The following is a 23,376-nucleotide window of genomic DNA, read 5'->3' on the forward strand; positions in this document are numbered from 1 at the left end:
GGGAGAGGACAGGAGGGAAGAGAACAGGAGGTAGAGAACAGGAGGGAAGAGGACAGGAAGGGAGAGGACTGAAGCAGAAAAGCAGAGTATTAATAGGAGAGTAGCTCCGTGCAGCACACCCCTGGATGCCACTAAATCTTACACACTGGACCTTTAACAATGACGAGCTCCAAATCCACAAAACCTCCCTAAAGATGAAGAAAATCTGAAATGATCGCTTTAGAGTCGGACACCGGTCAGAACTGGCTGATGCTACGCTATGACTGCGTTCGAGTGGCGGGACGTAGCGGAGGGTCATTTATCTTTCGTCCTCTCTCTCTAGAGTGCTGCACATTGATTTGCCAGTAAAGATCTGGATGTCAGCAGCTGCATTTCGTCATCTTCCATCAAATTACCAATGCTTTTAACCACATTGATTTTTTTTCTTCTGTCTGCCGAAGGTCATACAGTTCCTCAATCGAATTAGCAGTTCTCATTCCCAGATGAGGATCTGTCCAAGGTTTTGCACACAGCTGGCACCAAGCCAGGTCGTTTACTCAGATACAGATGTCTCTTACTTGCTGAGGTTGCGATAAAAGCACAAACTGTCCAGACATTTGGACCAGGATAAACGCTGGACTGAGCCCAACAGAGTGACAAAAAGTGTCAAAAAAAAATAGAAAGAAAGAAGATTTTTCACATGCACAACAAAGACATTTGATACATCGTCCACATGAGAATTATAGCATCTTTAACTGGTTCATTTGTGTTTGTGCAAAGTTCCCTTTTTAGCCCCCGCTTGGTTTGAATTATTACCCCAGAATCACAATCTGCTAAATCAGCTCCTGAAGCCTTCTAAATCTCATCCTCGTCCAGTCAATTCAAATAGACCACATGGGCCATCTCCAAATTACCCTCCATTCTTTGGAAATCATCCCAGGGGCTTCCTGCTTTCCCTCCTGTTGGCTATGTGATACATTATGTATTGGATGGAGGGGGGGAATGGCATGCAACCAGGGAGAGAGCTAGATGACAGAGATAACAGATGATACCTCTTTTCTTTCTCTCTATGAACCTTTTTTTGTTGCTTTTTTTTTTTGAGCTCTCATTTGTCATATGGAGACATACAAGACATGAGCCGGTGACCCACCAGTAATTAAACAAACACTGGGGGAAAGACAAGGATACTGAAGTGAGTCTCTCATTGTTTGTTATTTTATTCTCACAACAGGCAGGCCTTATAACATTTGAATAAAAGAACACTCCCTCCCTCCCTTGGATTTCTCTAACAAGCCTCGATTGGTTCTCCCACTCAGCCCGCTTAAAAATACGAGCACTGTGAAGATGGTGCACCTAACAGAGTAGCTCTACAAGCATTTTCCAACTCCATCCATTCACTAATTGAAACATTCCTGTGCACTGCTGACCTCCCACAAGTCTCCCTTATTATTCCTCCATAATTTCAAGACTAGGGAGGGAGTTACCCTCCCGTCGGCCAATCCCACAGCTTTTAGGAGTGCAGCCCCATACCCTAATTGGCCCAGTGGGTTCTGCTGCTGAATGTAATGAGAGCTGACATTGGGCACCGGTGGGGAAACATTTTTGCGTTTGCATTTCCCAACGGCCTCTCCGTGGGTTTGTTTCCCCTCCCTATGCCTGCAGTGCATTTACAGGATGCCAGAGAGCCCAGGCAAGGCCATGTGTCTGACAGTGAGGGTACATGTGTGTGCGTATGTAAAGGGGCGAGCGTACTGCCCCATATCGACGGAGAAAATGACATATAGTTGAGGGAGCATGCCAAATGGAGAGAAAGAAAAGTCATTAAAAGGAAACCATTTATTTGATTCTTTCCAATGTTCGTTGGCCGTTACAGACTGTGCAATATTAGGTGCATCTTCTAACAACAGCAACATGTGCATTCTATTAATGTGTTCATATAAATGCAATGTGACATCGTCTTTTTTTATGTTCAAAATGTGTTGAGTGATAGTTGAATCGCCGTTACGTCCCTTTGCAGCAGCATTTATCACACCGCTATGCTACTGCCAAATGTATTTCCGACATGCACCTCATAAAACATGAAGTGCAGATGCTTGTTCGCCGGCAGGCTCATAGATCTACGATATAAATGTACATCAAGGGTCAGAATGAAGAACTCAGTTGTTATTGTCCTAGAAATGTTTGAGAAATCTACATTTTTGAAGACACAAAAAGCGTTTGACGCCCCATTGCAGATCTTGACAAAGCTTGTTTGCTTGTGAGATTGGTTTAGTTGAGACTGCACAGAAACACTGCTTTCATTTGTTTCCCCAATACCAACTGTCAGGGGGAAAAATGTTTTAATGTGTCTTATATTTTGACTTGAATCTGTGCACATGTGTTTTCTATCTAGTTCGAAAACTTTGGCTCAGGGGCCCACCGAGCAGCATCTCCTGTTTCTGCATGAGAACCAAGTAAGGGTTTCTTCCCAAGCTGGTTGCCGGGTCTGTGTAAACATTCCGTAGACCACAAGGGCCCGGCTATAGCTAAACGTTGACGGACACATATTTCTGCTGATCACTCAGACGTGCATTTAAGGAAACCTTTCTCTGTCGAGAGGCTGAGACACCTTTCATTCAGCAGGGTGACGGTTCTCTCTCTGCTATTCAGCTGTATAGCAACCTATGACTCTGTTTTAATCTGTTTTAATTTGCTAGTGCACATTTCAGCTGTTTATGCTCGTTTAGAAGTGTTTGATTTGTTTGTATGCTTTTATAATCTTTTCTATATATTATCCTGTAATAAATACTTAAAAGACAGAAAGCTTAGGATACTTTTGATTTCTCTCAAGGAAATACCTTGATTTCCAGCACACCAACCCTCTTATCTTGTGTAAATATCGCTTGTATTCAAGAGGCGGGAAGGACGACAGGGGGAGGAAAATCATGTGCATAATTGTGGATGAATACAGTATAAATATAGAATGGACGTATATAGTAGTTCATCTATATATATGAACTTGGAAGACTACTTGGAACTGATCGATTAATACCATCAAATACAAACAGCTGGCAGCTGAGACACTGCTTAATGGCATAGACACCATGGACGAAGACAGACCTTTTCCTGTTAATGTATGTTACAGAAGAGGTCACATGTACCACAACCACATACTGACAACTTCTGTTGGTTAAAGTAAGCATTGTAGAGACACCGTCCTACCACGTCAGAAGGAACAAGAGGAGAACTGCTGGATGGGGAGACTTTCTCTCACTGTTTGGAGTCTGGATTTGATCAGAAGAAGGAGGACTTTAGGGGAAATCCACAGACCCATTAACAAACTTTATTGTTTAAAAGGTCGAATCTCTTTGGATGCAGAAATGGAGTATAGTTCTATGTGTGCCTGAAACACAATACCATCCAACTGCATGTTAGTGGCCACTAAAGTGGCATTACACTATTGATCTATTTCAGACTGCAGATCTGCTGATGCTTAATAGCGCCGCAGCACATCTGATCCAGGCACTCACAGGCCCAGTCCATATTAGCCTACATAATGTTCTGATTTGGTGATGATGGAGAATATCAAATACTTGATTAGTGCTTCTAAGTACATTCCATGTATCTTAACTTTAAATAAATGTTTATGATTTTTGGCTATGCTAGCGACGCGACTCTGGCAAAGTCAGATGGTCAAACACGAGTCAAACATCTCACCAACCATTGGATGGATTGCCATGAAATGTAGTACTGGCATTCATGTTCCCCTCAGGATGAATTGTAATTGTTTCCTCGAGTGCCATCATCAAGTCAATATTTAACCAAATTGGTACCAAATACCTGCAAAACTAATGACATTTAGCCACAGCTGTTCTTTGTGCCAATTAACACATGTTCGTTTTCTAACGCACCAAACTATGATGATAAACACGGTAATTATTATACCTGCTAGACATCAGCATGTTTGCATCGTCACTGTGAGCACGTTACCATGCTAGTGTTAGCATTATGCTCAGAGTACAGCCTCACAGAGTCACTGGCATGGCTGTATTTGAAAGATAAATTATAGAAGACACTAGATACAAAAGTACACAGTATATAAAAAAACAACAACATTCAGGTCTTGTTATAGGTCAGACTGAGACTGCATTGAGTTTCCCTGCAACAAAGGTTGTAGGTCACCGTGAATTAGTATGAGGGTGATTAAACAGAGAAACAAAGTGGTTTTCTTTACATGACAAAATCATCTAAATAATTTAACCATATTATAGGATTACAGGATCATTCTGTAGGATGTAGAATGATAAGGATTGAATGCACTGGCAGTGTTTAACAATGCGTAGTAATTAGACATTTAAAAGAAAAGTCATTGAATATCTACTGCTGGCATCACTGGCAGGACCAAACATTCTTGTTGAATGTATACGTAGATGCCTCAGTTGACTTGCGTATAAAAGCCTGAATGAATCCTGCAATGTATTTCGCTGTAAGATGGATCTAAAGAGAAGGAAAAACACCCAGTAAGAGCACCAGTGATGCTGCGGTAAGCAAATAAAAACAAGGCAAAGCCAGACAGTTGCTGAGTCTTTCATTACAGACTTAAAGGAGGTGATCTGGCCATCAAAAATAGTGTTTACAGTTTGGTTTATTTCCCAGTCACCACTCATAGCAGAGCAGAACACGAGCACACTGGAGCTCCATATTCGTTATTTACCAAATCTGTGACCGGAATTAACCATGAAAACGAAACAAAAATAATTGAAGTCAATATGAGATTCACAATTAATGTCGATCTTAGATTTTAGTGTAACTTAACAAAACCAACATATCCTATAGCATGTTCACTGTAAACGTACACAAAAGCTTATATTCAGGTTCATGTGATGTGAATTAGTGGATTCTTGAGCTGAAAATAACCCTCATCCATGTCCAGAGTTGCTCTCATATGCTTTATTAGAGCAGAGACGATGAGCATGCGAGAGAGACGGAGAGCTTCTTAATCCCACTCAAGTTGGCATTTGCTACTTTCTATGGGTAGGTTGCCGTAGTGCCATAAATAGACATAGACTTGGCAAGTGGAGAAAAAGTGAGGCATGTCTGTTTTCAGACAGACAATTATACATAGTTGTAAGAGCATGAAGCTCCTATTTTGACAATTCTTAAGGTTATATTTGAAAATGTCAAATATCTGACAATGACTATGCTGGTATTTTAGAGCTAATGATTACCATGTTAATCGTCCCAGTTTGGCATCAAACTATGACGCACCACTTAGTTAGTAATTTAACTACAAAATAATTCAACCACACTTTTGGGTTGAAAGTCCGGGTTGTTTGTTTGACTCAATCCATTCAATAAGTGTGCGGATATATTTCAGACTGGACCAATGTGGTGGATCTACTGTGTGGACTGACAGACCAGGCCAACACTGCAATCCGTAATGCCATGCTGCAAGCCTCCCTAAATATGGTATTTACGGCATTCAGTGTTAGTTAAACTAGTCCCTACACACCCAATAATGCTGCACCTTTTAGTTAAGTTAATCTGCACCTTTCAGCACACTGTCAAACTGCACTTGCACCTGTCTAATCCTGGGTAGAAAGAAAACATATCATTCTCTAAAGGTGGAATTGCCAATTTACATACAAACACACTCATTAATTGAATATCATCCTTAATATGATCCATCTCACCACTTCAGATAGACAAACGAGGGCCTCGATCATACAAAATGAGCTGTGTGCAAAAACAGCTGAAAGGTGCAGCAGGAAACAGCTGTGTAGCTTCTGCCGACGCCCCTTTCAAAAATGTGTGGCCCAGAAAACAGGCAGGGCTGTGACCAGCAGACGGTTTCACTGACACAATTTCCCCAGAGCAGAAATATTCATAACCACTAAACAAATGATGTGGGCGGCAAAGTTTCTGTGCAAAGGGAAAGTACAGGACAGAGAGCCTAGAAAAAGATATGATAAAAAATACATTTGTCTTCTGTTTCACATTCATATCGGGCTACAAAACGAGACTTATTGCCTAAAAATGAGCAGAGCCGTGACCATGTGGCTCTACAACATCACTCGAAAGGAAACTACAAAGCTGAGATGCATATTTTTCATTTTCCTTCTTTTATTGGGTACCAGCCTTTGATATGGCTGGTTTCATTACTTTCTTTCTTACTTATCCTTCACAGTTGAATCCAGGTGACACATACAGTCGGTTTAGTCCATTTTGAAGTGTACTTCTGATTTATTTTAACATGCTCAGGCAGGGTTGTTCACATCAGATGACATGAACGAGCAGGGGAGGTGACAGTCAGGGTTGCGCAAACAAGAAGATTTTTTATTTTTTTTTAATAACAAATTCAGGCAGTCAAGGTAAATAAAGCACATTTACAACCGTTATTTAAAATAACCAAGCTTGGCATAACATCAAATATTTAAATATGTAGGAAAGTTGAGCCCTCTGGTCCGGTATTAATACAAAATGAGTCAAACAGCCTTTACAAATCATTATTCGTATTTGTTTTAACCTAATTCAAAAAAACACAAACGAAAATGATGTCAATTATCGATTAGAAAATCATCATATCGTGTAACTTAAAATCTCTTCTCTTTTTTTAAAGCTCTGTGAAGAATTTGAATGAATGACTTCTGTTTTTCCACCAAACAGTAGAAGACATTATCATGAGGGGAAATAAGGATACGGAACTAATCGTTTGGCGAGAACACAGTGGCAGGTTTCATAAATCACGCATGCCTTGCTTTAAGGACACTGTAGCCGATAACGCGGCCGCTACGGGGATCAAACATGTGGCCTTTCCATGACCAGACTCATGACACCAAATCGGTCCCCCCCTAAATGTGTCCAAGAAAATGGACAGTGCTGCCATTGTGTACGAGCCATCCTCCATTTCCTTCAGTTATGTTCCGCTTCTTTTTCTTCCGATGACCTCATGTTAATGCTTGCAGCTTTGAAGAAGAACAAGAACGTTATTATTTTCATGTCTGCTACGCCAAATATGAAGGCGCAGCAAGGAAACGGAGGGAAACAGCTGTTATGAATTATCTTACTTACAAATGATTACTTGTCATTACGTATTGATCGAGGCTCGCAGTGTGGCTATGGGCTCGGTGGTTTCACTGCAGCCAGAATTCCCGCCCCAAATAAAATCAGTGAATCTGTTGATTTCTTCCCTTGGAGCCTACAGGAAAAATATTTATTTATATTTAGTCATATACACATTTTTATAGTTTCTGCGGTCATCTTGTCTCTAATGTAAATTCCAAGGTAAACTCACAAATGATAACTAGTGAGCTTTTGGAGGTGTCGGTAGGCTAGCTGTTTCCCCCGTTTCCAGTCTTTATGCTAAGCTAAGCTAACTGGCTGATGCTGCATATTTACCATTCACACAGAGCGTGTCAATCTTCCCATCCAACTCTTAGCAAGAAAGCGAACAAGTGCATTTCTCATAATGTGGCAAAATCTCTATTCAGTTTCTTGAAATTTGATGTTGACAATATATACGATAAAACACAAGCGTGATTATGAAACTGCAGAGCACACGTTGCCGTGTTCAACCAGTCGATATGAAACCTGGGATTGGAATGAAAAAAAGGAAAAACATCATTGATGACATGCTTCTCTCGCTGGTGATATTGGTCTTGCATGTTCTTCCACGCTCGATATTCAAATTCAATGTTCAAAATGAATGACGGTCACTTAAGTGTTTTAAATATCAACTTACAAGCTGCACAGATATGTAAGCTGTGCAGGTTGTAGAGCACAGCGTCAAAGATTCAGATGTTTGCTGTTGGCAACAACTGCCGTTTATTTGGACCAGAAGTTTGGAAAAAGTATACTTTTAAAGAACGCTTGGAGATCTAAAACTAATGGGCCAATGCGCCAACAGACCAATATTTACATGACAGATTAATCTCCCTTTTGATAACAAACATCAGCTTCTTTTATCACTCAGATAGGATGGAATGAGGACTCGGATCAGACATACACGTTTAAAAAAAAAAACCATGCTTAATCAAAATGTCACATCTCACTCATTCACAACAAGGAGAGAAACTAATAAAAGGTGCAAATAATAAACAACACAATAAGTAAAACGAATGGGTCAAAGTGTAGAGCGGAGAGCGACATGAGCATTTGGACTTGAAATGATTTGATTTAGTTTCTCTTCATTCACTTGGTCCAGCAGTATGTAGCCCTCTTTAAGTTCATTTCACACAATGTCAGAGGTCACTATCGCATATCGATTGATCCGCAGAGTCAAGAGCATGGTCAGCATTAGAAATATCCCTCGTTTGAATCCTCCTTTTTTTTTTTGATTTAATACGTCTCAAAAAGGCAATGGACCTTATTCAGCTTAACAGACGATGAGTAAAATAAAAGCATAAAGCACTACACTATACACACATGTACCTTAACTCCAAGGAGTATTTTCAAGGATTGTGGTACACTCCATGCACTTTCCATGCAGAGTGATCCTTATCGACAATATGGCACGGTCACATTTATCACTCTTAAATAACACGTTACAAAAAATGAAACAATTTTAAAATCAAGTCTTCCATCTGCAAGGCCGGCAAGTATAGAAAACAAAACAACCTCCGTGTCTGTCGTGTTGGCTTCTACATGAGCGAGTCGTTTTCTCCTCGTGTCAACCACTAAAATTCCACTTTGTGACATCCAGTCTGTTTCTCTGCCACTTCCTCTCTTTAGATCAGTGTCGTGCCATTCTAGAGCACAAGGACAGTGCTGGAGTGGGTCTCAAAGAGACCACTGTTCCCTTGGCTCGGCACTTGGCAAGTATAGTACAGATACCAAGAGATGGCTTGGGGAGCCTTCTTGGGAGTGAATCGTACCAAATAGTCGGTCGGTGATGATGTCCACTTTGAAATGAGGTACATATATGTGAGGTTTGTTCGCATTTCTGATTACATATATTGAAAAGGTGTTGTGCCTTCTCTTCATGGCCACTGATTGACTGAGAAAAAATAAATTCACATTGATCCTGAAAATCACATTTGGCAAACCAAAACAATGTGGACACCAGGGGTGTACTCATTTTCCCTTTTCCGTGAAGGGTGTAAATAGAACTTGGATAAACATTCTGGTGTACATAGGACTTAAGACTCCATTTCTGATGGCTCCTGCTTTGAACTAAAGCTCTATTTGGAACCACAGAATGCCAACCAAGCGCTCGGGTTGAAGAAAAGCAGAGAGAAAAATCCTTTCATACACATACCAGACCCGCTTTCACTCCCCCCCCGCCAGTCTTTTTTCTTTTCCTCCATTAAATTCCGGTCCTATTCAAGCTACTAGGTACCAGGATACCATTATCTCTCCCTTGTTCCTTGTATTTCGCCAGTCTTTCAGTGCCTTTTATTATTCCCCCTGGTCCTCCACTCCTTCTGTCTCTGACCCCGAGGGGGGTTTGGTCCAGCTGCCCCATATGTCACTCAGATACAGTAGTCAGAATACAAAAAAACATCCCCCACCCACCCAACCCCACACATTTTCAGTTCCAGCTGAGGCCTCCCACAAACAAACACCCACCCACGCACACATACACACTTTCAGAAACGAGGGAAAGAGACATGGCAAGATTTGGTACTGTGTGTGTGTGTGTGTGTGTGTTTGGCTGCAAGTGTGTATCCTGGTGCAGCTGGTCTGGGTGGAGGACATTCTCATGTTAATTAGGGATTAGCTGGCGGGACAGCAGGAGTGTGTATGGACAAAGATGCAGTACCGAGGTTCCTCAAGGCAAATACGCGCACACATTTTTTTTGTCATAGCGACAACTTTCCGCCAAATGTTTTCATCTGCTTCCTGCAGCCCACTAAACTTCAACTGGCCGCTCTCGCTTCACTCATCAGGACGCTCTAACTCCCTCCTTTCGGAGAGGAGCAGCGTCCCACTCTCGTGCGCAACGTGCCGCTTTTGTGCAGGTGCCAAAGCTGGACAAACTCCTCGGGCATGGCGTGGTACCACTTGTCGGGCAGGATGTTGTCGTAGTAATGGTGGCTGACCGGCTGCTCGTCCAGGCTGACGGAAAACGGCCAGAAGCCGTAGACCGTCACCTCCTCGCACAGCCCCAGGGCCAGGCTGACCAGGAAGAGCCCCGTGGAGAGGCGTGTGGCGTGCACGCCGTGGGCTTTCCAGAATTTTCCCACCGTGCGCAGGAATTCGGGGTTGGCAAAGAGCATGGTGAGGTTGGAGGAGGTGTCCGCCAGGGCGTAATGCGCCCGCAGTGACAGGTCGGTGCCCGTCTTCATGGAGAACGCTGGCATGTAGATGTAGCTGGAGCCGTAGACCTTCATACTGTCCACAAAACCTTTTCTCGACCACAGGAGGTTCTGAAATCTGAGAGACAGAGTGATAAAGAGGGAGAGCGGGAGTTATTGTGAATGTGGAGTCACTCATGACCTGACGACTGGTTGACTCATCTGTGGAGCTGTCTGCTCCCTTTCTTCCTGTCTAGAGAGGAAATGAATTTCTTGTGTTGTACCACTACAGGAACACAATGGGGGATTCAGGCACTTACCCACTAACTAAAGACGAAGTTTAACATTACATCATTTGCAGAAACAGATGTTTTACAATTTAGAGTGAACAGTCGGAGAGGGAATTATTATTATATTTCACTCTTAATCCTATTCATGCGTGTATTTTTATAATGCCTTGTTTCTTTTATATCTTAACGCCTTTTCATGTCTCATGTAAAGCACTTTGAATTGTCTTGTTGTTGAAATATGCTCGTCTTGGATAATGCACATTTCAATTTCCATTAATTACATTTGTAAACTCGACTTCTTAAGTGCCATATGAAGTTTGAATTGTTGCTTTTTTTTAAAATCTCCTGAGATCACCACACTGATGCCACAACGTAAATAGCCAATAGTATGCTAGGACGCTCACACCTGCGCCGCGCTTACATGCCCTCTCTTCTGAAAGTGATCAACATCTCTTTATGATGCATGTTTTATTGATTCTGACTGATCACCTTTTCTCTATGATGCTGGGGTTGGCTGTGACCAGGTGAGTTCTGGTTCCCACATCCTCCACGTATTCCTTTGACAGTGGTGGGAGGTTGCACCTAAAATGAACAAAACACACATGCTTTATTGAACATTTCGCACACACTCTGTACTGAAAATGGTTAGTGGGTCAAGCACTTACAGTAGCAGTGGCTGAGAAGCGGTTGCCACGTTTTTAATCTTCAATAACTGGAGCGACAATGTCCCTTTGTAATAAAACTCAGTGATGGACTTTCACTTACTTTCTCTCTCTCTAACCAACAAACAGCGCTTCAGCTTCCGAAATAATGATAATTTAGAGGAAATAAAGAACAGCTAGAAAGGATTATTTGTTCACGTGTGTGCTGATGCCATTGTGACTTTACTGTAAAGTGTCCTCCCTCGGGGTTAATCAGTCCTGCTTTGCTTCCAAACTTTTGATAAGCTTTGGCGTAAAGCTTATGTTCACCTATCTCAGTAACCGGTCTGCTATCTGTTGGGTCCCTCCTCCCTGATGCCGACAGATTACTCTCTCTTTGGAGTTTCATTTGTCTGACTCTGGCCATCTCCAGTCAGTTAAATCTGGTCGCCTGAACCACTACTGTTGATTAATGAGTCGGTGTGGCCTAAAATTGCTCCGTCACAAGGCAGAAATCGGTATAAATGATGACAAGACATTTTCGTATCTCTACCAGAACGTACGGTGACGTGGACTGGCTGGTAAAAAGTTACAAGATGGGTAGGTACTCACTTCCTGGTGGAACATTGCATTCGAGTACTTCCCTCTTTTTAAGTGACAATAAACGTACAGTTCACATAATGAAACTATTTCATTCACAAGCACCTGTGTACTTTTTTGAATAATATGTTTTGCATCACATCACAGATGCAAAGCAGCGTCAGTTTGACCAGTCTCAGAACAGACTGTTAGTTATGCAAAGTTACCGTATAAGGGTGTCATGTGACGTGCAGTTTGAGGATGCTTCACTATTGCCTGAACAATCAACGATCTGGCTCGAGGTGTTTCGATGGATTTCTGCCGTGTCAGAATTTTTGGTCGCCCCTTTGCAGTTTTAAGGTCGGATTTCCCTCATGGCTGCTGTCCAGAGACCCGTTATAAACTGTAGTGAGCTTGTTTTAATATCACATTAAAAGGTACATTTTGCATGTCGTGTCTTGTGGCTGAGCCTGCTGCGATATAAATTATATATGTTTTCTGCATCTTCCAGCCATCTGCGGCTCCATATTATTCTTTTTTCTTCTTCTTACTTTTAGCTCATAGTAGACTTGCACAAAGAAACACTAAACCCTTTAGTTTAGGAACCAGTCATCTGGTGTGAAAAAAATAGGTACAAAACCATGTTTACGGTTCTGGGAGTGAAGAGACGCCAATAAAAGGTAATTTAAGAAGTCAGTCAACACCCATTGAAGGGCATGCGGCATGAACAGCTGTTGAAGAAAGATGCTGCCTTGCTGCATTTTTTTTTACTATAATCTGAATAAAACTGTATTTGTATACATGGGGCTGTTTATCAACAGCATCTCTTTGATTACGTGTGTCAAACAGAAAAGTCATATTCAAACTAAATGATTCTCCTTCACCACATTGCCCATCACCTCACATTTTTTTTTAAATCTAGCATGGAGTGTGCTCTATATGGTTTGATTCTGCTTCATGCCTCCTATCCTCTTCCTCCCTCCTCTTAAGTCTGTTCCTCTTTTGCTTACTCACACCTAACCTCTTTTCTCTCCTCCCTCGCTGTGGGCCCATTTTTCTGTCTCTGCCTTTCCCTCTTGGCTGCAGTCGACACCAGCTCTCATTATCACCGACGGCGTTCGGCTACTCTCTCGGGCACGGCCGATTCACATTTGAAGGAGCAGCGAAAGCAGTCGTATGCAATGCACACGCGGGCGCTCACAGGCCCGCAGAGTCCCTTGTTTCTCACCGAAGGATGAAATCGGCCTGGTCAATGTCCCGTCCACATTTGCTGTGCCGGAGAATGCCCCCGTTGCCCACCACTGCACACTTCTTCAGCGGCCGCTGCAGAGGGTTGTCCTGGTCAGAGGGAGACATGCAGCTCTGTTAGCGCGCACACAAAAGCACCGACACACACGCACAAAAGCAAATATTCCAGGTCGATTTTGTAACGTCATGTCTTCTGTTCATGTTGTAACTGCTTTTATTGTTTCCTATTTTTACCATGTAAAGTGCCTTTGCGTATCTTGCTATAAAAATTAAAATGTATTACTATTATTATTTTCTCTCAACCGGCACCCTACAATTGATGCAGGTGCATGAGTCACCCTGTGCACAGGACTTTGGCCTCCTGCTAATTTCCCTTCACAGCCTCATGTGCTGATGGAAAAACCAGCATGGAGATAAGAAGTGAGGAGGTGGACAAAACCAAGTCGGGGTCATACAGTTTATGAATCAGATTCCATTTCTGGCTTTGGTCCAAGAGTAAAGTCTATATTGTATGGTGAGATTATTTAATGAAAAATACAGAGGAAACATAAACAAATCTTTAAAGAAAAAGGACGTACTGCCAAGTAAACAAACTCTTTTCTCATCCCTGTAAACAAAAAAAATGAACAGGATATAGAAAAGAGCCAAAAACAACTCAATGAATGTGTACTTTGAGATTAACGTTTCCACATTGTTTTTCATAGGAAACAAATGTCAACAATGGAAACAAACAAACGCTTTCTAAAAATTGTTATCTCTTCTGCTACCCTTCCGTTATAACCAAATCTGTGTAACAAGTCTTTTCTTTCACCTGTCAATGCTCATTTAAATTGTTTTGAACTGGACATTATACGACTATTAAAAATTTAAAAGAGGGACATTTTACAATTCTTTTAATACAAATTAACTACCATAAGTGGCAGCAATGGGTGTTTCAACCATTTATACGTTACGTTTAGTTTGTTTATCCATTCAGCCCTTTTCAATACTTACTAGCTACTTATTTGAACTGTTCATCCATACGTTTTAGCTAGTTGAAATGTTTATTCATCATGTTTAACTAACTGTTTAGACTCCTCTATTAGCTGACTAGCTGATATGTGGATTCATACTTAATGGCAGACTTATACCCACGGTCTACATCTGGTGAGTCAGACTAGGGTACAAGTAACCCCCGGGATGGGAGTCGCTACCCTATCATCATTTCGAGTAAATCCTTGTATAGGATCTTATTAAAGCTGTCTACAGAGAACACTGAAATAACACGCTTCATGAAGCAAGGGCCAAAAATGTCCTGTCTCTTTGCCTTGGCTGCATTTAAATCAGAGGCATGGATTAAGCGAGATGGCGGAAACAATTGTGCTCATTATTACCCCTGGAGTGCACACACTTAAGAATACACACACACACACACACAGAAAAAGGCACACACATCTCTTCTTGCCTCAGGGGCTCTTTTAGACCGTGACAGGGGGTTGAGTCAGAGGACAATACCCTGCTAACAGCACATCTAGCAGGGGAGGGGAACCAGCAAGTTGGGCTTAAAATTTGAGGGGGGGGGACACTTATTACAGTAGCACATGGTCCAGCAATTTCTGGAAAGTCATTGACATATTTTAGTTTTGGTTGTTCATTGTAATGTATGGCTGATTGATAGCTATCATTTATTGATTATACCATTAATGTATTTGTCCATAACATGTCAGAAATTGATTAAAACAATACCTCTCACAATCCATGTTTTGGTCTGACGGAACAAGCCAGAAGTCAAAATATATTCATGTTACCATGATGTTAAACTATTTTGTCAAAATTCACAGATTTTTTTCAGGGAAATTGTCAAACTTGCTTAGATGCTAGAAGAAGAAATCATAGGACTCTACTGTACAGTCCAGTGAACTGCATGTGTGGATGCCCTGTTCGAGCCATTGAACCAACCAGCAATTAACTGTTAAAAGCCCTAATTGCCACATTCCCTGGCAGATGCCCAAATACTGTGGGTGTTGGCAGCTTAGTGTAGTGCGGCTGTCTGTCTGTGTTCTAACCTGCAATCACAGCACAAGGAAGAGAATACATGTGTGCGAGAGCTTGTGCTTTGTCCATCTCTCTCGCACGCACGCACGCACGCACGCACGCACGCACGCACGCACACGCACACGCACACGCGCACACACACACACACACACACACACACACACACACACACACACACACACACACACACACACACCTTTTTTCTCACCTCCCCCATCCCTCATGAACATGCACAGCTCACGCCTGCAAATTGGGGTCACATATTCATCGCATTTACCAAGCAGGATATTAGACTGCAAATCCGTGGCATCAGTAATAGGAATCCAATCTTCATTATTAGTGAGGTGCATTGACCCTGGATACAAAAACCACGGCAAACAGCACCTACACCAGAGGTTCTCTTTTTATTTTTTCACCGTGTCCAGACACAAACACCCTCATCCACATGCACACCCACACACGGGCACGAAGCCATGTAAAAATAGCCCATACATGATGTACAATAGTAAAGCCTCTAGATGGAAAGGAAAGAGGAAACAACTTGGAAGGGAGACACTTGAAGAACATCCTCCTCCGGTTTGTACCCATGCTTTAAACATCTCGATCGCAGATTAGACCGAAGTGGAAGAACAACAGGACAAGACGTTTCCTGTTGAGCCATGAACACAGAGCAGGAGCTCGGAGTTTATGTAAAAAAACATTTCAAATGCGTCCTCATCTGCACCTTTCCAGTTGTAACATGTCATGCAACTACAGCAACAGAAACAAAGTGAAAGATGCATATCGCGGCGATTCATGTAAAAGTGAAAGAGTAAGATGGAGTATCTTTCATTCTGGCTGTGAACTGACACTGTGTCTAGGTACCTACCACTGAACAAGTAGCATACCACTCCAGGGATAGGTACCTACTGCTGAACAAGTAGCATACCACTCCAGGGATAGGTACCTACTGCTGAACAAGTAGCATACCACTCCAGGGATCGGTACCACTGAACAAGTAGCATACCACTCAGGGATCGGTACCACTGAACAAGTAGCATACCACTCAGGGATCGGTACCACTGAACAAGTAGCATACCACTCAGGGATCGGTACCACTGAACAAGTAGCATACCACTCAGGGATCGGTACCACTGAACAAGTAGCATACCACTCAGGGATCGGTACCTACTGCTGAACAACGGTAGCATGCCACTCTTAGGATAGGCTGACCAACGGCCACTTTTCGATCTCGGAGCTACTAGTCTGAGGTTATCCTCATGAGTTCAGTTAAGCCGGTCATTAAAGATGTTATGATTTTATTTGTTTTCTTCTAAACATGCAGTACATTGTGAATTTTGTGATGTAGTACAAATGTCCCTTTATTATTTGTCTTGAGAACATGTATTAAACTGCAACAATTATGTATTGAATGTCTGTTGTTATTCTTTTATTTGTTGGAAATGAAATGCAAAACTATTGGGTTGTATTACCCTTTGTAAATAAACAGTAACATTCTGGCATATACCGTAAAATCACCGTAAAACCGAGTTATCCTACTATCACATACCGTAATCCAGTATACAGTAAGATACCGTAAAAGTAAATTATGGTAGCTTCACCATTATTTTACGGTGAAATTGTTTAGAGTGTACCAGTAATCCTCTCTTCTTCCTCTATTATGGACCAACAAGGACCCACGTTAAAACCCACAGTCCCCACAACAGTGTTGTATTGTGCTGAGTGGGAGAGAAATCAATTTCCATTAGACCAGACTGAATTTAATCTGGTTTTAGTTCCTTTTCAAGAGCACATCTGCATCTCAGAGTAATGGTTTTCTGTCAACATACCTTCACAAGGAGTGGGTAAGTCTCGTTGTTCACAGTGTGCGAGTGGTAAAACTCGCCATCGTACCACAGGACCTTGCCCATCGGCGAGTTCTCCTTGGTCACCGCAAACATCCTCCGCGGATCGCAGCACTTTGTCAGCAACTTCCTGTGTAGAGAGGATGTGGGAAATAATAAATCTGGTCTGTGGAGATCTCTGGACAGTTTAACTCAAATTGGATTCAACAAGACAAAAAACAGGCTTTAATAATTGATTCATTATTTGCGTAGCGATACCCAGTAAGATGTGTATTAATATGGCAGGACAGGAACCAGAGTACGGTCCAGTGCTGTATATCAGAGGAAATCATCATATATTTTAGGTTATATATGTCTGGAGTTTCAAGGATAGCGAGATTCAGTAATATGTTAAATATTTCATGACCAAACAGGGGTCTTTACAGCTGTCAGGCTTTAAAACCACGTCTCCAAGTGAGCATCACATCCTCCCTGTCCGCTGCTCTGCAGGTGTCACCGTCTCTCGTTATCCTCATCGGCTCTGCACTGGAGAATACTCTCATATTCTGAATAATAATTTAAACAAGGCCTGCCACTACTGTGGCCCGTTCATCTGGTTTGCTTTCAAAATCAGCGTCACTGTCTAAATGAAAGACCCACACAGCGTTTGTGGTAGTAGATAGAGAGTGTTTATGATACGTTTGTATCTCTCTTTGGCATTACTGTAATGTTCCTGTAGGATATCACACAAAGCTTTGACAGATACAAAGCTTTTAAGAATGTTTTTGGTAGAATAACAGTTGTTATTTTTGAAAGATTGGGGTATTTTATGAAAGACTAATATCAACCACTTTCCATTAGATATACAGTCTCATCATATTGACATTATGCCCATCTGTTCAGGGTCTTCTAATGCAGACAAAGGAGGTCAGGCCACAGACACTCAGTGATAGGAATGATTCCCTAGAACCCCTATGTTTGCTGCTTAATATAACTTATTATAGATTTGCATTATTTACATTTAGTGTGCTCTAAAGTGGATGCAAGGTTAAAAAAAAAAAAACATAAACAAAAAGGGAAATATAATCAATTTTCTTAGAGCCCGCCTAGGGACAGCTGCGGGCACCGGGCCATAGTTTGGGAAACACTGCTTTAAAACCAATGGACAGAAATCGGAGACCTGAGACGAACCTGTATAAATCGATGCCCGTCTGGTTCTTCTGCCATACGTGCCCCTGCCTCAGCACCTCGTCCACTATTTCTTTGTCGCGTGGGAGTCTGTAGACGGGGAACACGTAGAACCAGCAGAGCACCAGCACGCACATAGCGGCCCACACCGACAGCTTGCCCCGGTAGCATCGCGCCAACATCTTCCCCACCTCCTCTTGTCTATTGCACGGATCAAAACAACCGGTGCATGCAAATCAAGACCGGGTGCAGTAGAACACAGACTCAAAGCTGGCTCAGAGCTGGTCTCTCCGTCCCGCTGCAAATCTCCGTGAATGAATGGAGCTCGCAAGGTAGGCGGCTGTTGGGTGTCAACCTTCGGTCTGGAAAACCGGTTTACGTTGGTGAGGCTCTGATGGAGAGAAGCAGGAGCGTCTAACCCTGCAGCAGCTCACACTCGGTTGCGGGGCTGTGGTGCACAGTGTCGGGCTCTGCAGGAATCCGCCGCACTGATTTCGGTGCATCTCCACCATCATCACAGCCTGGTTGTAAGGAATCATGCGGACCCCCCTCCCAGCCCGGTGGCCCTCTGTATCCCAATCCAAAAGGGCCCCCCCTACCCCGATCCCGGTCCACGTTGATCCTCTTTCTCCTGCCCTCCGGTCCTGTCCTCGGGGCCTCCGCTGTCCTCGTCCTGCTGCAGGGTCTGCGGTGCAAGTGAACCGGGCCAGTCCAATTCAGTCTCCCCCTCTTTCTCCTGTCAACACCCGCCTCCGCCGAGACAAAGTGCTCCTTGTGCGCATGGAGGCGCTTCAAGTTGGCCAGAAATGGCCCGGATGACAACCGAAGTCGACCTTCAAAATAAAAGCACGCAAACAAAGAACAACTAAAACAGCAACTCCTCATGTGGACTAGCTAGCGTAAGCCGATGCGAGCACCAAATCTCTCTCAACATAGTTAAAAACGTGTCTCCTGCTGACTTGTTGGTATTTCCTACTGATTTCCAGAGCGCTGCAAAATGGTCCCAGATGTGCACAGGATGCTATATTATGCTAAAGGTTTGAGGATAAAGCTACATTTTAGCATCCACACCAGCTGATAATGGAAACAAGGAGTATGGGAGATTGTATGCCCTAGAATGGTCCATTGGGTTGAGGAGGTAAATGTGATATCTTGAATAGTTACTGAAGACACTGAAGTTCAAATTTTTACAAATACTTGTTCAACAACAATTGATTTAAATAGATATTTATAAAGTAGAGGATACACTAATACATGTGCTTGCAAATGCATCTAGCCTCTTTTGTGCAAAAAGCATGGATATATTAATAAACTGGCCTACTAGGTCATGTCTTGAGTCCTTTCATTTTTGTTTAATTTCTTTTCCTTATTTCCTTTTTCAAATAGGTAAGAGAGGGGCCCTTTATGTCTCTGCTCAGAGGTCCATTATCTCATAAACTGTCTAGGACTAAAGGGACACCTCAGTATCATAATTAAAATAGGCTTTTTGGGGGTTGAACTCTCAGACAATTACAAACTGTTAATGTCCCCACTGCAGATAAACAGTTACTTCAATTTGCTATAACTAAACAACTCGTTAGCATGGGTATTATTTTGAAAGTCCTGCTTCATTGTCCTGTTTTCATTCCCGGTAGCTTGACACTGGAGGCTGAAAGTGAATGTGCTTATGAAAGCCTCCCGCTGAGATCTGTGATGTGAAGCGCCGCCGCCCCCTGCTGGACTTTGTCTGCACTGAAGGAAAAAGGCTTTAAGATGATTGATTGAGACGCTGTTTCCTGCACACCAGTAGCTGCAGCGATGTGTAAAATAATAAACCTCTGCTCCCCTCCCGTGGACAAAGTCTATACTGAATTGCAGTTGCCTTACGTTCCATTAAAAAAAAAAAAATCACGTGTGGTTAGAGGCATTTCAAGTAATTGTTTTTTTTTGTAATAGAAGTAAAACAGCTTGACATAAAAACTAGATTAATAAAATAACAATAAAATAAATACAATGAATACATTTACTTCTCAAATAAGTAAACAAACAAACAAAAGAAAAACAAATAAATAAAATACACACTTGAAAAACACTGCACAAAAACATGAAGAAAGCACATTTAAACAGCACAAGAATAAAAATAAATGTATTTTAATCACCCGTAAGGCTACTACAACCAAGTACATAATAACAATAATTCTCCTGCAGTCATCTCACTGCCCACTTACCCCTTTCATCTGGATAGACAAGTAGGTGAAAGTGCGGGTAGATACAGTAAGATGGACAGCATTGATAAATATCAAGAGGTATTCACATCCTTTGCTCAAATGAAAGTATACTGCAGTTTAGAAATACTCCATCACCAGTCATAAGATACTTAAAGTATTAATAGCAAAACTACTGGCCCCTATGAAGGATATTCTGTATTATGGATTATGCATTTTAAGTAGCATTTTACTTTTGTAGCTGGTCGAGGTGGAACATGCGTCATATACAATAAACTGATGATTGTTTCTGAATTAGTAACCATAGAGCTGTCAAAAAATGGAGTGAATTAAATATTTCCTCCTGAATTGTCGTGGAGAAGAAGTATAAAGTAACATAAAATGGGAATACTCAAACAAAGTACCTCAAAATTGCACTTTGGTCCTGTATGCGAGCAAAGGTACTTTCCACCGCGTATATGAAAAGTCAGTGTCCCTGACACATTGATGGTTTAGTGTTCAGTACAATACACAGTGATGTCGAGTTAAGTTAACGCCTCGTCATCTCATGACTGAACTGGCTCTGTCGTGGCAGTGGGTTCAGATGGACAGACAACTGACAGAACATATAACACTTTCAAAGAGCACGTGAGGAGGTGAAATCCTTGACGATCACCCATCGACATCCTGCCTCAGAGAATAATGCAGCTGTAGCAAATGTTCCCTTTTCTTTCTTTCCACCCCAAAGCTTCAAAACGAGTCAAACTGTTATGTGCGGGGTGACACCACATTGAGCCGTCAGCTACCTATTTACGAAAGCAACGGTAGCAGAAAGTGCATAACAAGCCCTTCCCTGCTACCAAGGCCTCCCTGTGTTTTACTTTGTGTGTGTCTGTGTGGAGACAGGGGGGGGGGGGGGGGAGTTGGGTTGCAGCAGAAATAGAGCTCCCACCTGCTGAGGATCACGGGAAAAAAATAAATGATGAAAGAACATTTGCTGTCCCCCGCGTCTTGCTCCTTTTATTGGCCCTCATTGCTCACTGAGGCATTGTCTCTTCTTCAGCTCCAGTTCCTCCTCTGGTATTAGTGGCAGGAAGCCACAGCGCTCAGTGTTTTACACGGTAGCATTTAACAGCAACTTTGATTGCAAATGTTAAACAGATTATATATCTGCAAGTGTGCCCTGGGAAACTAGGGAAATGAATTTGGATGCTCAGAGGCTTGTAGTGTAACAATTTAATATCACTGTTTGTATAATACATGCACCTATTATGAGATTGTTTCCTAGGGGGCATGTCTACCTTTCTTATCGCATTATTTACAAAGGAAAAACATATTTTTTTATTGAATTTCATGATTGTAATTTCAATATACAGACCTATTACACGTGTACAATACTGTGTCTGTATATGTTGAAGCCTGATGCATTGACAAAGAAGATATTTTGGGATATGAATAATTAATAAAATGAAATAGTGATACCTAATATGATTATTTATATAGTCTATATTAAATATGGCTCTCTTATCAAATGTATGAACATTTATATCACATATTTTATAATTACATATTTTTTTTTATGTGTAATTGACAACCATGTATTAGATCTGTGTATGGGGGGGACATGACAAAAGGAATGAGATATTTAATATGCAGACAAATCTTCTCCTTCCTTTTCACCCTGGTTTCTAATTGCTGAGAAGCCGTCACAACTCACAGATAACAAAGGCTCAGCGTAGACTTTCGACTCTTCCGAAGGCGTCCTTGCTGCTGATGCCCTGTTTACCAAAAACACCTTAGCACTTGCATCAGCTTTATTCCAGTGTGAGCCGGTGGAAAGAAGAGCAACTTGATGCTTCGGGGTGAAGTGATTTGCAAGAAGTGTCAGAGCTCAGGCCACGATTAGCTCTGAAATCCTGATAAAGTCAGGCCAAGAAATTGTTGACAGCAGATGTAAATACAAACACACAGGACAAAGAGTCAAAGTCAACTGCAGTGACTCAGTTTAGCATGTTAGCATGCTAATATTTACAGCTAAGGCTGATGTAATAACATTAGTTTCGCAGATTTTCCAACCTTTTCACATTTTTCCTTTGGTGCTGTATCTGTAGCAAGTGTTTCCATGCTACATGATTTTGACAGACTGCCCTGTGTCTCATGTTCTTTCCTTTTCTGTTTACAATCTGAGACCGTTGAGACAATAAATTATATATCTTCACAATAGCAGATATTCAAACCTGCTATTCCACCTACCCCTCATCCGACAAACATGGAACAACCTCTCGTTATTTTGTGATGCTGTATAATTACACCAACAAGTATTTTCATCATAATAACAGTGATTAGAAAAAGATCAAATGTCAATGGAAGTAATCCCTGCTGTTTAACCTTGACTACACTTGCCCCTCGGATAAATCAGTGGTAATGTACACATTAACCTTTGTACAGGAGGACATGTTTGACTAAATACCCAGAAACAGTCAGGAAAAGAACAATATTTAGTTTGACTGAATTGTTTCTTTAAATCTAATGTTGTGCGTCGATAGTTAAAAGCAGCCTGTGATGGGAGAGGGGCCTGACCTATTCTTAGAATATGATTGTATTTTTGCTATGCCTGTTATCTGGGTGTGTATTGTACTCGTAAAATGTTACTTAGTTTGAACTCTTTCTGATGTATGAGTCACTATTCCTCTTACTTCTAAGTCATGAATGTGATTACTCAAATGCCATGTTTTGTTTAAAGCACAGTTGCACACTTGTTTAATCGGTACAAAAACAAAGTCAAAATGACAGCTCGTTGCCTATAACCACTGGTCCTGCCCAAGAAATAGTCCCGCACATAACCTCCCATAAAATGATGAATTGACTATTTTTACACTTTGGTTTTTGTACGCACATGTTCATTAGCTGTTTCCCCCTGCTTCCAGTCTTTATGCTAAGCTAAGCTAAGCTAAGCAGCTTCTGGCTCCAGCTATATAGTTCATCAACTCTTGGCAAGAAAGGAAATAAGATTTTCAAACATTTCCTTTACTCCTAAATGTGAAAGATACAGCCCGTCAATATTCATGATTATTTCACGCTACAGGAGTAAATATCTAAACGATACCATTAAGGTTATGCTCAAGACTTATTATTACCCTCCCCTGGTGCTGTTGCAGTGTCAGGGGAGGTGATCTTTCATGCTTGGTCTCGTGCCA

At 41.9% G+C, this 23,376-nt stretch overlaps 1 protein-coding gene and 1 long non-coding RNA gene across 2 annotated transcripts; both read right to left on the reverse strand.

Moving 5' to 3' along the window:
• Positions 1-6,273: 6,273 nt before the first annotated feature.
• On the reverse strand, positions 6,274-9,480 carry LOC142971119 (uncharacterized). Its single transcript, XR_012959337.1, has 2 exons — positions 7,030-9,480; positions 6,274-6,923 (listed from the first exon to the last, which is right to left on the reverse strand). It is a non-coding gene; the product is annotated as an uncharacterized LOC142971119 (long non-coding RNA).
• A 4-nt stretch (positions 9,481-9,484) lies between these two features.
• On the reverse strand, positions 9,485-18,943 carry st8sia1 (ST8 alpha-N-acetyl-neuraminide alpha-2,8-sialyltransferase 1). The gene is made up of 5 exons (XM_076111744.1): positions 18,000-18,943; positions 16,815-16,959; positions 12,932-13,041; positions 10,973-11,065; positions 9,485-10,332 (listed from the first exon to the last, which is right to left on the reverse strand). The coding sequence occupies exons 1-5, from the start codon at positions 18,176-18,178 to the stop codon at positions 9,852-9,854; spliced, it is 1,008 nt and encodes a 335-aa protein (XP_075967859.1). The 5' UTR covers positions 18,179-18,943; the 3' UTR covers positions 9,485-9,851.
• Between the last annotated feature and the right edge of the window lie 4,433 nt (positions 18,944-23,376).

The sequence above is a fragment of the Anarhichas minor genome, unplaced genomic scaffold (assembly GCF_050575085.1).
Source record: "Anarhichas minor isolate MPS153535 unplaced genomic scaffold, ASM5057508v1 ptg000045l, whole genome shotgun sequence".
Classification (NCBI taxonomy): domain Eukaryota; kingdom Metazoa; phylum Chordata; class Actinopteri; order Perciformes; family Anarhichadidae; genus Anarhichas; species Anarhichas minor.